The sequence below is a fragment of the Patagioenas fasciata genome, chromosome 17 (assembly GCF_037038585.1).
Source record: "Patagioenas fasciata isolate bPatFas1 chromosome 17, bPatFas1.hap1, whole genome shotgun sequence".
Taxonomy (NCBI): domain Eukaryota; kingdom Metazoa; phylum Chordata; class Aves; order Columbiformes; family Columbidae; genus Patagioenas; species Patagioenas fasciata.
Window position 1 is genome coordinate 4,161,033 of NC_092536.1, and position 16,618 is coordinate 4,177,650.

General features: G+C 42.6%; 1 protein-coding gene across 1 annotated transcript in view; it reads right to left on the bottom strand.

The window, feature by feature from the left end:
• Nucleotides 1–5,882, bottom strand: part of IFT81 (intraflagellar transport 81) — a 36,173-nt gene extending 30,291 nt beyond the window's left edge. Inside the window, exons 1-4 of the mRNA XM_065851702.2 lie at nt 5,357–5,882; nt 4,469–4,572; nt 3,695–3,875; nt 723–812 (exon numbers count right to left, since the gene is read on the bottom strand). Coding sequence (XP_065707774.1) covers nt 723–812; nt 3,695–3,875; nt 4,469–4,572; nt 5,357–5,500 — 519 coding nt within the window. The 5' untranslated portion in view covers nt 5,501–5,882. The remainder of the gene's footprint in view (nt 1–722; nt 813–3,694; nt 3,876–4,468; nt 4,573–5,356) is intronic.
• Between the last annotated feature and the right edge of the window lie 10,736 nt (nt 5,883–16,618).

The following is a 16,618-nucleotide window of genomic DNA, read 5'->3' on the forward strand; positions in this document are numbered from 1 at the left end:
TCTAACATATGTTCTTAATGTTACCACCATTACCCGCTTCCTGGCAGACAATCTTGCATGAAGTTGCACACAAGCCACGTTTGCTGCCACTTTTTATATTAGAATTGTGTTAGAAGAAATGCTTTTTAATCCTAAAACTTGTATGCAATTATTATTTTCTTTTAGTCCTATTTTACAACATCAGGACTCTACAGACCAATAAGCTAGGAGAGAAAGGGAAATAAATTCTCTAAATTTAGATCTTATCTCAACATTTGCTTAACTTGTCTATATGTCCTACTGGAAAGCTGTACACACACTTAAATATTTTGCTGAAAAAGGGCAAATAGCTTTACTTAACACCTTAGCCACACAGGATCATAATTTTTGTTGACTTAAGCTCTTAATTCATTCAACACCCTCTGAAATTATTACCCTGTATCAGTAAAGCAAAAGGCTCCATATCAGTTTGCATTGAGAGGGAGTTCTAATATTTGAAAACCCTGCTGAACGGAGTCTTGGCAGCCGCGTCTCCCAATCTGCTTCACAAAGCTCAGATCTCAGCACCAGCAAGGACTTTCGAATGTTTGCCAACAGAGAACCGTCTCAAAAAGGCAGCGGCCGTGCACGCCAGCTCTGACCTGTGCACCTTACACACTGCAATGAGCCTATGACACCAACAAAAATCAACATGAAAACAAAGATCTAAACAAAACTCGCACAATTTTTTCAGATTCTTTTACCCTTTTTATTTCTGCAGTAGATAAACCAGACGTTTTGAGCTGCTCGCACTCCTTATGTAGGTTTTTAAATGCTTCCATCAGTTCTTCATACTATAAAATGAAATAAAACCCATTCAGAATGAGCTCTATGTCTAAGGATTTTTCAGATCAACATGTTGCTTTACTACAAAGACACTAAATATAGAAATAGAAATACAGTGAGAACAAGTATTAAAGGCATTTTTCATCACAAAAGCTTATCAACATATAAAGCAAAAAAAAAAACTCTATTTGAAGATTTTTTTCAGCATTTTCACCTCTACCCTTGTAATATAAGAGAATACAGGAAGATAAGATGTTATCTGAAAGGGACAAGGCTATATTAACAAATTATTCTCACTGTAAATCTGTGTATATCACATAAGATAAATTTATCAGCCCCAAAAGGAAGAGCTCGATCTAACAACACCCTCGATTGAAGCAATGGGCCCTGAGTTTCTAGAGCACTGAGCTTCAATCCAGCAAAGCGGTCCAAGAGCACACCTGACTTAACATGTGAGAAACAGTTTTGACACATTGCATAATCGTGCCCTCAGTATAATATAGAGAATTATATATGTCGTTCGGTAGTTAGAGAGAAGTAGACTGTGCTGCTTCCATACCAGTACATTGCCCACCAGTGATCTGAAACTGAGAGGCAGTGTGAAAGTCTGTGTGGGCAGAGAAATAACAGGGGACAGAAAGAGTTTAGAAATATGGAGAGGAAATAAATTTAGATTCAACTTGGAGAAATGCAGGCTGAGATCTAAGGGGAGATAATCTCCACAGAAACTGCCATTCAGTAAGATGGAAAAAATCTAAAAAGGGAATATCAAGTCATTTTTTACTTCCTGGAAAGAGCAATTGATATGAATGTCGAATACAAAATGGCAACGGCAAAGGCCAGTTCAAACAAAGGCTTCATATCCCTGAGCAGTGAAACAGAAATTCTATTCTATAAAACCCTGGGGAACCAGAATCTAGAATGCTCTCTTCATTTCTGGTTCTTTCAATATCAGACACACACTGACAACCTGGAACAAATTCAAAAAAATAGCAATGAAATGGCTACTGAGAAGAACTTAATAGAGAAAGAGCTTGATGAAATGGCAAATAAAGGTATGATACGGTATATGCACGTTGGACAATGCAGAATGAGTTACAAAAAAGTAGGAGTAAAAATGCAACTCGCCTGTGCTGTATCACTTGTGCATGACAGAAGTACTTTAAGAAAAAATGAAATATCAGGTAGTCTCTGAGCAACTGTGTCCACAATTGCTGATGTCCATTGGCTTTCCTGTGTGTGGATTCTCTGCCTCTCTCCAAAGGGGAGTTAAGTAAAGTCCTTTCCTTACTGGGACCAACATTTCAAGACTAATGTTAAGATTCAAACACGGGCATAGCTCAATTTGCCAGATAACAAAGGGAAGGTCTCCCACTTCCACCAAGGAAAAGCTGCAGCAACCCCATGTGTACCCAAAATAAGTGACACACTCAAATGAGCGAAGAACACCCAGGTTCTGTAGCAGAAATAAAAGGACTCCTGGCACCTGGGGGCAACTCACTGGAAACCAGACAACTAGATTTATGCCTGAATTTGCTTACTTTTCAAAGTATATATTGCAGCCAATCCAATGTTCAAATCACAACACAATTGGGAAGGTGGTAAGTACTCCAAGTATCTTAATTAAATAATTTACAAAAGTACATTTGAGCTTGATTCAATGCACCCATAAAACTTGACCGTGTTCTAAGAGTCCCAAACTCTTATGTTTTAAATGTTTCTCTTAAAAGACTCTGTTGCAAGCCAGTATTATCTAACTAGCTTAGGTTAAATTCTTTAATTAATTAGTATCTAAATATTTGCATTGTAATGTTAAATTACATTGAGGCACTATATTACCTCAGCTTCTGTTTTGAATTAATCAGCAGGATATTAGTTTAATAAGATGGTTATATTGCTGTAATCTCAAAAAGGAACACATCTTACGTAATGGAAATAATGGAGCTGGATATTTATCCATATTAAGACTGCGACATACTGAAAAAACATACAATCTGCATTCCCTTCTCTCTCTGCTACTTCTGCTTAGTTATTCCAAGTTATAAATTCAATATTATTAGTGGAAACAACAACAAAAAATAGAAAAGGCTTAGTCAAGCTTCAGTCGGACAATACAGCTTTACTGGTGCACAGCTAATAAACTGAGTTACCTGTTACATATATTCCAAACCACCGTGATTTTGAAGTCATTATACATAACTAAAGGCACAGAAAACCAGATAAAACTTAGGTAAATATGTACCTCAGATAATACAGATCTAAAAACATAACTCTGGTTCACTTTAAGCTTTACATTTCAAACCCACCCACTCTGACTACCTAAAAATCAACATTTAGTGCTCACAAAAGTGGGAACACGATGAGTAGGAATATCAGCCTGGAAAAAAGAAATTTTTTACTTATTCACAAAAAAATAAATGGTTGAAGCAGAAGGGGGATAAGGCAAACACAAATATTAGGCGCTAAATACTACACAATCAATTGACAATTAGGAGACACTGACTTTTGCTCATAACATTTTCTGCACTAGTTTGAAGTGGTAATTTATAAAGTTAAAAATATCCATGTTGTAGATCATAGGAAAAAAAAAAGGGGGCTAAAAATTAAGAAATAAAAATCTGTCTTAGCCAACATGGCTCTGAACATTATTTAGTACCCAGTACTTAAGGGGCATAAACTTTTTAATTCAATGCTACCTATTAGTTTCAGGGTTACTGGAAGAAAGGTGGACAAGATGTATTTCTTACTAAGAACCTTTGACTCCAATATGCGCTTCACATAACTCACTTGAACACATATCTCAACAGTAACTCTCCAGTTCATTTACACCTCCTCCTATTAGCACTCTAATTAATTAACGTAAATCACTGGCATTCATGAAAAATGGTACCTGTTTGTTGATGTCAGCCACAGTATCATCCTGCAGGAACTCTGCTGGCACTTCCAGTTTTACTAAGAAACGTGCCAGGTAAGCTCTTTTCTTGAGCTCATTGGTCCTCTGAAGAAGCCAATGTAAGACAGGATGAATTACAGATTTGCTTCCAGTAACCAGCCCCTGGCGAAACGCACTCCTACAGGAAACAACAAAAAGAAAATACCAATAAATCTCAAACTAAAGAACACTGGATTGGAACAAATGATTTGCAATATTTTGACATTCCCTCTCCACTTGCCTAATGATTTTATTAATTCTGTTAAAAGAGAAAACAATGCCAGTCTGCTATTTATGATCCCAATTCTGCTATTTTGAGACAGATAAAAACCCCATGACACACCAAAAAGATAAAGCCAGCAAAAACGACTCTTTGTTTTTTGCGATATTCTTCAGGAATGAAGGCAGTGTGGGAAGAGTGGAGGTTTTTTGGGTTATTACCTGGGGCAGGCGGGGGTAACCCAGCCTGGGACAGCTGGTCTGGGGGGACGGGACAGGGACAGACCCTGCCAGTCACGCCGCACCCTCTCCTGGCTGAGTCCGCAATAGCAGCTGCTGCAGCCAGGACATTCTCCTGCTGCCACCCTCTATACCATTTTCTATAGGGAGAGGCCTTACACATATCCACTGGGATAGTCGGGGTCAAAAATACACACAGCTACTGAATTAAAGTTTGTTATTGTATAAGCTGTAAAAGGTTTCACAGTGATTTGTAGACCAAAAGATACTCACAAGTCCGATATGCTTCCTGGAGGTTTGTATTTAAGGATGCCAAGAAGACTCAACATTCTTTTACCTGTTTGTTCTGGTAGCTCCTCTCTAATGTCAACAGCATGCTAAATAGTAAAAAAACAAAATTAAAAAAGTAATTATCCACTGTTTGCCCAAGTCACATTAACTAGCAACACTAAAGCAATTGAATTTATCCATTTATGACGTGATTGTCAATGAAGCGACATGCTTCATACAGAATATCCTTTTTGTCACCAAACTTCAGTTCTCTTGTAATGGATTTTTCTCTCTAAATTTACCCTAAGAATACATTTTCCCTGCTCATGGGACCTCATCTATGCAGACAAAACAATCATGTCCACCAAGGAAGTCAGATATCCAAGCACGCCAAGGCACACATATCTGCGCCCCAGATGTATGAACGATCCCTTCTGATCTTGTACACACTTTTGGGAGCTCAATGAGAGGGATTCAATATCGATTGCAACAGATAAGCCATGAAGCTCAGTTCTTGGTCAGTTCCTGCCCTGTCTATGTGTGCAAGACACAGCCTGACTTTTGACTTAAGAACACAGTGGTTGTCAGTATGAACCAAGATCTGTATGCCAACAGAAAAGATGCAGCCACCAGCCTGTAGGAGACAGAGATGCAGTATCCCTGGCCCAAGAAATATTTGCTGGTTTGCCAAAAACACGTAAATGTACAGACAGAAAGGATTCTTGCCAGGCATATTTATTTCCAAGAAGATTCATACAAGCTATTTTGGTAACCCAAATGTGCCACAAGATTATACAGAGCCAGACCTAAATAAAAGCAAATTTCTCCATCAAGCCCATTTTAAATGTTCATAATTACACAGGTGTGAGCAGCTCTGATTGCCTTCCTTACCTTTGGGTCAATCTCCCCCAGAACATCATTAAGCAGCTGCAACAGCTGCACTGACTCCAAGGAGTCAAACGTGATTAAATTGTAGTTCTTCCTGAAGGGCTCCTGATTGAGTTTCTCAACAATGAACTGGATTTGATCACTCATAATGGTGTCCTGGAAAAACCTCTGCAGAAGAAGACAGACGAGAAGCCCGGAGGCCTCGGTGGGAGCTGAGCGCGGGTGAAGGCACCACCTCAGCGAGGCCCACGGCAGCCCGGAGGTGCTTGGCTGGCACCAGGCTCGGCGGGGCCCAGCCCGGCCGCCCCCTCAGCCCTTTCGCGGCCTCCGAAGGAAGGTCCGGCCCCTCACAGGGACCGCGGAGGGGACGGCCGGGCCCGCTCCCGCTCGATGCGACGCCGCGGCCTCGTCCCGCGCCCCCCGCGCGCCTCCCGGTTACCCTGGTAACGGTTGCCAGGCCAGGGCAGTGGCGTCACTTCCGACGCTACCGCGCGCTTCTGCCAACGCGCCGGAACGGCTGGAAACGGGCCCGAGCGAGGGGCGGCCGCGCATGCGCACAGCGGAGGCGGGGTCAGGCGGGGTCGGGCTGGGTGGGGCCGGGCGGGGCGGGCCGGGCTCTGCCGGCGGAGGTTGGAGGCGCGCCTCCTCATGTCATGTTGCGCTGCCCTCGCAGCCCACCGACGCCTGAGGGGCGGCAGCGCGGAGCAGGCCGCACCGGGAGGCCTACCGCCGGCGTCGCGGCCCGTCCCGCTGCGCCTGTCCCACTGCGCCGCTTCACTAGCCTGGTGCAAAGCTCAGTTCCCCCCATTCCCGCCCTGATTTGGGCAGGAATTGGTATTTTTACCCCCAGCTCCTGAGCAGAGGGCACCGCAGCAGGCCCTGCCCCATGGCGTGAGGAAGGGCAGCGGCAGCGCCAGACATGAGGTGGGTTGGCTGCAGTGGGGCAGGGCCGAGGCTGCTTGGCCAGTAAGGCCGAGGCTGCTTGGCCAGCAGGGCCGGCGCTGCTTGGCCATGTGGGACACAAGGCTGTGGCTGCTGTAGGTGATGCTGGGCCGTACACGCCACAGGCCACGTCTCTCCTGGAGCTTCTTCACAGCACGAGTGCTCTTGATGCAAGGAGCAGCGGAAGTAGGTTGGAGATTCACCCTTTGAAGTGTATACTTAGCTGTGTGGTTTCTTGAGAAGGAGGCTGTTGTTGCGTGTGTAGGAGATGTACAAACAGATTGCTGCAGTTACCCCAATTAAGATTTCTGACAGTCTTCAACAGCATGAAGAGATGTCAAGTATGGCTGATGTACTTATCAGGTGAATGGTTACTTCATTTCTTTACAATGGAAAGATGTACAGAGGATCCTTGTGAAACGGGAATGCCGGTCCTGTGCACAGGCTTCCTCAGGGGCAGACGGCAAATTTACACCCCCAGGGTTGAACATCAGTTGTTTGTGTGCCTCAAGGTAGCAATAAATACGTAGTGATCGCTATGCTAAATCTGCAATGTCAGGAGCTTCAAAAACACCAAATGATCAGAATAAACTATATAATAAAGTTAAACTTGTTTGTGAAATGGATGTCTCAATCTGTGAGGGGTTTTTCTGCAGATCCTTCATAAGCCATGCTTAGACCTTAAATAGGTGGGATTTGAAGCCTCTGCTGTTGCAATTAGCTTCTTAGAAAGTGTTAGAATCCCATGTGAGTCCACAGATGATGGATTAAAATATGCAGTGAGTCATATTAAATCGATGCCAATTGAAATGCACAGGTTGTAAATCACTGCAGAATTTGACTCAGTAAATAGCAATCATAAATGTAATACTTTGCAATTCTAAGCACTGCGTCTATCTTAAGTTAGCTCCTTTTATTCTTTCTGAGGAACGGAAAACGCTTCATAAAACACAATTTACAGGTCTTCGTGGGAAACCTGAAAAGTGACACTGTATTGGTGTCCAAGCATTTAACAAAGTTACAGAGGGGATGGCTGGGTTGCTTGTGATCATGCACGAAAGCTGTGGTACAGCCAGGAACATAATCCAAGTCTCCTGACTCCTGGATTTGAACTTTAAAACCAGATCATGTTTCCTTTGTGCTTTCAGCCTGTATACTGACCTTTAGGAATCGTATTCACCTACGAGTTCCCAGAAGAGATCTGCTTTCCCTTGACACGCTTTCCTGGTATCAATTATGCTTTTCTTCGGATGAGTATTTTGAGCGTGTAGAATGCACAGAGAGTGCGAATGAAAACAGTGTTTCCTGTGGAGACGCTGGAGGCCAGGTCTGCTCCCTGTAGACCACATTAATAGGTTATAGGAAGTGGTGGATGTGGGTCCATCCCTTGACCTTGAGGAACTGTTTCTGTAAATACTGATACATGTCCTTCCGTCAGACCTCGGTGCAAAGGAGAGAGCGACGGTGCCCACGGTGCTGTGCTGGGCATGGTGGGAGGCTGCTGCTCTGAGATTCTCCGTTACATCAGACTGTTTCAGTCCTTCTACCTTCCAAGAAGCAAAGGTCCAAAGGTGTGTAGCATTAAAGAGGCAGCAGATAAAGAAGAGGAAAGATGTCTGAAAACTTTAAAAAATGCCAAGATAAGAAGTAAAAATGATGGTGAGGTTGTTTCAGTCTGTCATGGTGGAAAGCCACGAAGCCTGGTTGTTGTGACTCTTGGGGAAGGAGACCTCGGTGACAGACGTCATGAGAGCTGGACTGGCTGAGCTCCAGCTTGCTCACCTGTTTGAAAGCTCGATTGATTGAAGGCAGGAGCAACAATCAGACATCAGAGCTCAGTTCTATGGGACTCCCCAACTTGGGGATCGTGGGGGATCCTGTGTTGTCCTTGAAGTTGGATGTGTTCATGATCCTTTCTTCCAACAGTTTTGTGCTGTTTGTACGTGCAGCCCAATGTAGCCGTACTGCTCCCCAGGCTGCCCGCCTCCTGCTTGATATTTACAGTCTGTAGTGGTGACAGAATTTTCAAACTTTATGTTAAAACATGATTAATATTTAGCTCAGTGTCTTCACCTCCATATCACAACAGAACCTTCACAAAAAGATGAGAGCTTTCAGTGCAACCTTGAGGAAATATTACAGGAAGCAGCTGAGATATTTATTTGATTCTTGTCTTAGGTTATCTTAGTTGGGGTGATGTGGTATGTGGATCAAGCCTTACAGAATAAAGGCCACCGTTCATATGTATTTGTTGTGTAATTCTGGGGGCATTTACCAAATTTCCAAGTTAGTTTGTGTGGAGAGTGATACAGGGTTTCAAGCAAAGTTTCCTAAGGATAAAGCTTATGTTTTGTTTTGCTTGGGAAAGGCTTATAGAGGCTGCTAATTTAAAAGGCATCATGCAGAGGCAACATGCCGAAGAAAGAGAATGAAGCCTGCAAATAAACTATCCAGAGCTCTTTAGAACAGCTTCATTACTCCCTCCTGACTTTCTCCTCCCGTTATAGCTGCTGCTGCGTGGATGACTGCCTTGCAAAACTGAGAGAGCTGAACCACAGAGGCCAGCAAATCAGTGGAACGAAACCTGAGCAAATCAAAATTGTGCTCCGCGGGCAAAGAGAGTTCACCTTATAAGGGAACATCATGGGCAAGAAGATGAATACGTCCGGCTGAGCTGCTGCGGTCAGATCCCAAACAGATGGAAGATGTTAATGTGAAAACAAGAGCTTTTAGAAAGAAAATAAAACACTTAATTCTGTTTTTCTTATGCAATCTGAGCCCTTCTGTTTGTCTCTTTTATTATCAATATTTTGTTATGTGTACATACATATAGGTCTGAGTGTGTTATATTGAAGAGCAATTTCTTTGTGGCTATTCTAACACTTAAATGCATCGCAGGTCCGCTTCTAGTTCCCACTTGCAGCTTTTGCAGTTGTTACTACGTCGCAGGATTTTGCTTGCGGAAGGGTCACCAGTACCAACCATAGCAGTATGGTCTGTGGTCAGCAAAAGCCTGAGGAGTGATCACTGACGTCTTGAAAAGTTAAGGCTGTTTGTGCAGAATGTAACTTGCTCCTATGTGCTAAGGCTTTTACGACAATACTGACAGACAAGAATCCTGTCTGGTTCTGAATGTTTTGTCATTGCTACAGCCATAGGTAACATCCTAGATGATTTAAGGTACTGAAGGTTTGAAAGGAAAGCATTAGATCTGTGTTGCAGGGTTCGTATATTTTGCGCCTCTATGCGGGTCTTCTGTTGCAAGAGAGAGGACCCTGGTCCTTTTAATCTGGGTCTAACGGATTCTCATCCAAACTTCTTGTCTTTCAGACTTTGAGCGTGAGATTTACTGCTCCACATCTTTACAGCTCCACCTCCCACGTTTGCAGTGTCAGACAGTGGCCTCATACCTGCTCCGTGACTCCCTGGACCAGCTGCAAACAGCACACAGACCAACTCCGCCTTGTGCATGGTTCTGTGGAGCTGGAGCGGCTGCAGCCAAGGTTTGTGCCATGTCACTCCCTTTTAATCCCATGGCCTGATACAAAACCAGTCTAAGACTGAACAGCATGGTGTCCCATGTGATGTAAGAAGCTGGAGATCTCTGTGGCCATTGCTGACCCAAAAGCTTTAGTTACCATAGTGATGGAATGCTGTGTTGTACATGAGCAAGTGTTTCTTCTATTAGGGGTTGTCTGGCTTTCAGGGCTTTGAGTTTTTGAGTGTATTTTGCACCAATTTGGCTTTCAGGGCTTTGAGTTTTGTGGCAGCAAACAAGATCCTTGATCTGGCGTTAGACCATTCTTGGAAGATGGATGTTGTTGTGAGAACTTTGTGGTGGGAGTGTGGCATAGGATGTTATCTAACAAGGTGGGGTTGCTTGGACAGAGTTAACTAAGTTTCCTCTAAAAACACTCGCAATTTTGTTTCTTGCCATGCTGTCTGGTTTTGTTCCTTGTCTGAAAAATCCAAAATAACTCCACCGAACAATCTCAGGTTTACACCAGTGTTTCTGAGATTAGAGTCTGCTCTGTAGAGTCTCCTGTTCAGGGTCAGATTAAATGGTGAGTTGCTCTTTGCAGCAGGTTTCAAAAACAATAAGATGTTTTAGGAATATGCAATAATTGATTGCCTCTAAAGGGCAGATTTTCCTCTTTGCTGCCAAACTAAGACTGTTCTTAGTGATAAGTGTGTGCTGAACAAAGTCTGCCGAAGTTCATGAAGTTGGTTTCGTTCTCATGGGAGGGCAGCAAGCCAGGGCATTGAGCGCACTGATCCCAATCTCACAAAGAATCAAGTCTGCAGGAAATTCAAGTTGCCTTCCTAAGGTACTATACCCACCTACAGCTGCTCAGAGCCGGGTTCCCACTGCCAAGTTTCCAACAACATGGTTATCCCAAAGCACTGTTCTCCAGAAGCAAAAGGCTGAAATGCGATTATAAGAGATGTATAAATAAAGGAACATTGATCAGTTCCTTTGTGTTCTTCAGATACTATTTTATCCCACCGCAGAACAGTCTGTTGCTAAACTGCGATGGTGTCAGCTCTTGTGGCTTGTTTTTCAAAGCAAAGCTTTTATGTTGTGTGGAAATGATCTTCTGAACACACAATAGTTTTTCCAAGTTGACAGTGCTTTTATGAGCTGGATGAGCTAGATGACTTTCTTGTCAGCTTAAAAATGGGCATCCTTTCTCCTTTTAACACATTCAATTTGTGAGGAAGTGAAAACATTAGGCCAGGGTTTTTGAAGCACAAAAGTAGTCACTCCAGGAAGTTAAGAGCACTACGATTTGTGACAGAAAAAGTCAAAGTCTAGGTACACAGCAACACAGCATGGGTGAAAGTTTTTAGATTACATCAAACCCTATTAATTGGTGTTTCACAAATGGTACTTGAAGGGCCAGAAACAGTTTTATATGTCACAGGCTCATCTTGAATTCACTAGAGGCATTTGGCTCATTAATTCAAATGTCAAGGAAAATGCATCAATGTAAGACAGATTTAATCAGTGACAGAAATAAAAAGTTTCCTAACTTGGGGTTTTCTTCTGCAAGGCTTAGGGCTCGATGGTGTCAAAGTTCTTTGTGGGTTCATTTCTCACAGTAACGTTTCTCCCACCTCACAGAACTCTAGGGGTAGACTGGTTGTACGTTGCGCTTTGAGCTGGTGTTTGGGGTCCACCTCAGATGGAAGAATGGTCCGTCCATCCTCTCTAGGTAGATGATGAAAACCTCAGTGCTGGCAATCTGTAACAGTGAGCTGAAGAAACCTCTGGGAAACTAAAGACTGTGTGGTACAACACTGCTGTGACCTCAAGAGCAGGATGGAAGGGCCTCGTAGCCAGCTTTTTTTGTAACCCCGTGACTGTACAGTGTTCCAGGGTGAAAGTATTATATTTCTATTCTGTATCAGCCAAAGCATGAAAACATTTTATAAAATTATTTATTTCAGCTGAAATGATGAAAATTATATGCTAAGAAAGCCAATGATAATGGATTTTAGCTCCTCTCAACCAGCTTTGAAATACATGTAACAAGCTAGGTCAATTATCACTTCTATTAACTCATTGCTTTTAAAAGATAGAAGCATGATTCTATGCATATATCCCATCTTTTCCCTAATTCAGGCTCTTCTGCAGAGACTGAACAGTTTTTGCACTGCCAGGTCCCCCCAGAGCCCACAATGCCTCCTACAGCTCCTTCTGCTGAGTTTTTTTCAGCTCTTTAAAGGAATTTCAATTCCCTTCTCCTGTGGACAGACTTATGATCTCAAAAAGGCTTTGTCCAACAACAGGAAGGCTGTAATTGTTCGTACAGCATCCGGGAAAGATATGCATAGGCTTCCTGAGTTAATGAAATCCTAGGGTTTTTTTATAAAGTTTTGGTGACTGCCAGTCATTTTGAAATGTCGCACTGCGTGGGCTCACTGCTGCCTATGTTACAGAGGGGATTTTGCTTTTAATTACATCGCACAGTTGACACATTTTGTTGTGTTTCCTAACCTGCCTCTAAAGTGCCAGCAGTCGGTCACTACCAGGGGCCAAAAATGATGGATGAGAGGTTTGATCCAAATCTCTGGTGTATAAAGTTCCTTCGCAAGTTCCATTGGCAAGAAAAAAATGAGGAATCGCTAAAAAACAAAGCTGTGTATTTTCCACCAGAACAAAACGAGACCAAGGTCAGAGCCCAGGAAATTTTGCTGTCTGGTTGAGATACCGAGGTAGCAATGCTGGGCTTTGGTTACACCCATGATTGTCTTTATTGTCCAAATTCCTTTGAAAGGTAAATTTTATGAACGATACAGGAGGCCTCCTTTTCCTTCCCGTGAGTTCTGGCAGGGGCTGAACAAAGCCACTGCGTATTGGCAAGAAGATTCTTGTATTTTTGATTGTTCGTTTCTGCCTGAGTCAGGGCACAGTTGTCAGATTAGCTGGCTGAAGGACAGGTGTTTACAGCACCATTTTCAGAAGAGCTTTGGATCAGATTCCAGATGTTTCCCAGTGGATGAATTATGGACTGTTTCATATTATAGATTCATTCATTTATAGTTATTTTAAAATTAGCATATATTATTAATGTCTTGACTATTATGCACTGAAACTCATCGGTGATTTTCATGTCCAGGTAGCATCCATAAACGTTAATTTGGTTTACAGTAAAGTTTCATTCATTGGCCTGCTACAGAAGATGCTCATGATAGACACCCATGAAGAGAAACAGAAGATGGGAAAGGCCAGAATGAATGGCAGCTTCTAACTCACGTAATTAAGTTATTTCCATAGAAGGCTACCTGATTGGCAAATGCTGCTAATGAGTTAGCATGCTGTCTGTAGAGATGTGGAGGCATCGTTGCCACTGGGATTAACTGGGACTGTAACATGGACGGCTGGATTTACGACTTCAGTCAAGATATCGTTTCCATCACCTTGATAACAAAAAAATAAAGCCTGGATTCCACTGCAGGTAAAAAACGTTATCTGAAGCAAGTAACATGTTTTCTGAATTGAAGATGTGATGAGATGTGGGGAATGATGACTTGGAGTGACAAGATGTTTGATTCTCCTTTTTTACTTTTGTTGTCATTTCTTTAACCTGCAGTTAACTGTAGTTGTATAGATGTATCACCATGGTCATCTTCCATCTTCTTTCAAGCATGCTTGTATTGCAGATTTTACTTCTCTGTCAAAAAGCCTAGAAATTTCCAAGTATTTTGGGAGCTAACACAGAGAATAATTTGGGCATATTCCACCATATGGCAATTGAGGCTTGAAACTACCTAAACTTGTGAGTTTCCCAAGGCAATTAACACAAATAAAATAACAAAGTGTTCTTTTTCCATCTGCTAACCCCATAGTTCACTGAATCAAGATTTATTCGAAAGTAGAGTTTTTGGTCTCTGTCATCTGAATGAGTACCTGGAGATGCTAGAAAACAGAGGGCTGAGCTGATGGCATTTACACCAGACATACCCTCTTAAACAGTTTACTCTTTTGGTACTTGAACAGGCAACCAAGTATAAAACAAATGTTGATTAGCAATGACAGAGTGATCTGTGAGTATCTGAACTGATGCACAAAGGGTGGGAAACTTAGATTGTGAGGGTGTAATTGCCTAAGGTTCTCTTTGTTTGAGGTCCCTCTTCAGGAGGCACCCAGCTTGAGCCGCTCTGTGCTCCTATCTTGCAAATAAATTACTTGTTTAAGAAGAATTTCTGGAATCTATGCCTGAGTCTCTGCTATGGGAAAACTAGGGAAAATTCACTTCCTTAACAGTTTCTGCCACCCCCACATTTCCAGATTAAATTCTGAGGGGCTAAAACTAAATTCCTATTGTCCACTTCAAGTTAATAGGTCCTGTGACCAGAGGATGTATTTTCTAGCGTCAGCTAAAAATTGCTGCTCTCCTGTGGTGGGTATGTGCCAGAGGGAGTGCGTTGGTGTCAAAACAAGGTGCGAGGTGTTGATTCGATTTCACTAGGGTGGGCGTTGGCAACACAGAAAGACAGTCCTCCTCCAGATCTGCTGATCTATCATCATTATCGCTATTGTGCTGTGTCAAATGAAAAACCCAATGGTGAGGATCGCTGTTGTAAATTCTCTCTGCAGTTGGATGAAGCAGCAAATCTGTTTTCTTTAATTTATGTCGGGGATTGTTGTTGCAGAGCCACCTTGTGAAATTCTGTGATGCTGACAGCTGCTGTACCAGCAAGTCCAACGAGAACCATGATAATGGAGAATCCGAGCCAATGTGCACCAGTGAGTCAAACCATGATATTAACAATGAAAAATACGAGCTGGAGCAACCTCTCGGACAACGGGCCTCTTCCACAGACTGCCAAACATGGTGCTGCTCTGGCAAATGCCAACCAACACACAGATACCACAGCATCTCTGCTGTCAAAAGAAATAAGAGCAATGCATCACATCCTCCTATTTATTGCGGCAGCTGGTGCTGTCCAGTCACAGCCTGAAGAAAGGTCACACCTCCTCTCCAAAGACCCCTTTCTGGACTTGATGGATGGCAATATCGACAACCACCTGCGTCACTTCACTTCCAGGCAATGATCTGTAAGACAGAACTGTTATCCCAAGTTGCTGCAGATGGAAAATGAGAGATACTTACCCCAAAGCAGCCAACAACTATGTTGGTTTTAAGATGGAATGAGGATGTAGCACAACTTGAACTCAGGCTGTGACTCACCTTGGATGTTTAACCTTTGTTTTCTTTGATGGACCTTTTTTTAAAAAAAAAGAAGATAAGAAAGCATGTGACTTCCCAAAATGTTCTATAGTACAGCCAAATTCTTGTATGCTGTCTTTGGAGAGGCACAATTGCCAGCTGCTTAGCATGGAGGAACAAATACCTTGAGCTAAAGTGCTTGCTTCTGCATTTGCTTCATTTTGTGAGTCACTGCACGTAGTTTGGAAATTGAGGCCCTGGAGTGAATTCTTAGCGCTGCATTTTAGTGGGAGGTTCCAGGCCTCCTGCCTTTGCACTGCTGTGTACCAGAATCCCAGCTGGGGCAGGAGATGACCAGCACCATGAAAATGAGATGGAGCCAGAAGTCATCTCCAAGCATGACCCCTGAAGGAAGTCCAAAGAGATATCACTTGAAAATGTGGTCCTGAGCACTTTTTCTCCCCCAGCCTCATCACCTTCCTGCAGTCCTGGATCAAGAGTCTCTAGAAAGAGGCCACTGAACTTGTAGTTTCATAACTCGCTGTTGAAGGCCTCGCAGTCCATCTACATTAAACAGGTTCATTTTAGATTATTTTGGTGACTCAAAGTATCTTGTGAAAAGCCCAGCTGTTCTCTTTGTATCACCTTTTAGCTTGAACTCAGGAACTACAATGAGAAGTACTTTTATCATGTTCATGTAATGTTTTGGGGCATTTCATTCACACTCATTGAAGTTGTAATGCTGGACTTTGGCTTCCTGGTCGCTCTTAGCTTCAAACCAGCCTTGCCTCCTACACCTCCTCCTACTGAACCTGGCACAGCATGAGTTGCTTTGATGCATTAGGCCAGAATATAGCCAAAGAGCAGCAAATTCAGGGCAGATTAATCTCTGCTCCAGCACCTTTTCAGTTCTTTTTGTCATACTTGGACATCTATTTTTGTAGAAACAAGGTGAGAAGGGTTGTAACACAGATATTCTGCACTCCTTTCAACTGAGCTTTGTTCTTCCTGAGCCCACCCAGCAGTTTGTCACTTCCGTTTCCCACATATTGTTTAAGATATATTGCTGGCAGATTATGCCAGCTGTACTTTTATCTTCAGTTGTAATATGCATTAATTGCATTAACATTGATATTGTAGCATCTTATATGCCTAGAGTGGGAAAAGTTACAGTTGGCATTAATGCATTCCTGTTCTGACACATTAACTGACATTCCTTTTGGAAAGAGTTACACTGAATATTCACTTAAGATTGTGATTTTAATCGCCTTTCACATTTATATATATGTCTTTCCTTATCCTCTCCCCCCCTGTTTTGGTCCTTACAGTTTTGACTGGTTTTGTGATAAGAGTGTTTTACTAATTTATAGCTGACTCAAAGTCTCTCTAAGAGTTTCATACTGTCTGAAATTCCCATTGCCAGTTTGTCAGTTTGCTTAATCTCTTTCTAATGATGTACCTGCTATTATGAGTGTTATGGTGATACTTCTAAAATAAGCACTGTGTTGTGCAGCTCAGCGCCAGGTGGAAGGTGCATGAATTAGGTGGTGCAGATCTCTGCTGTTATACCAAATATTAATTCTGCAAGAGGATAAATAAAGGATTTGCTCATTGCAGATGGGAGGGTGGCAGTTTTATGTTGCTT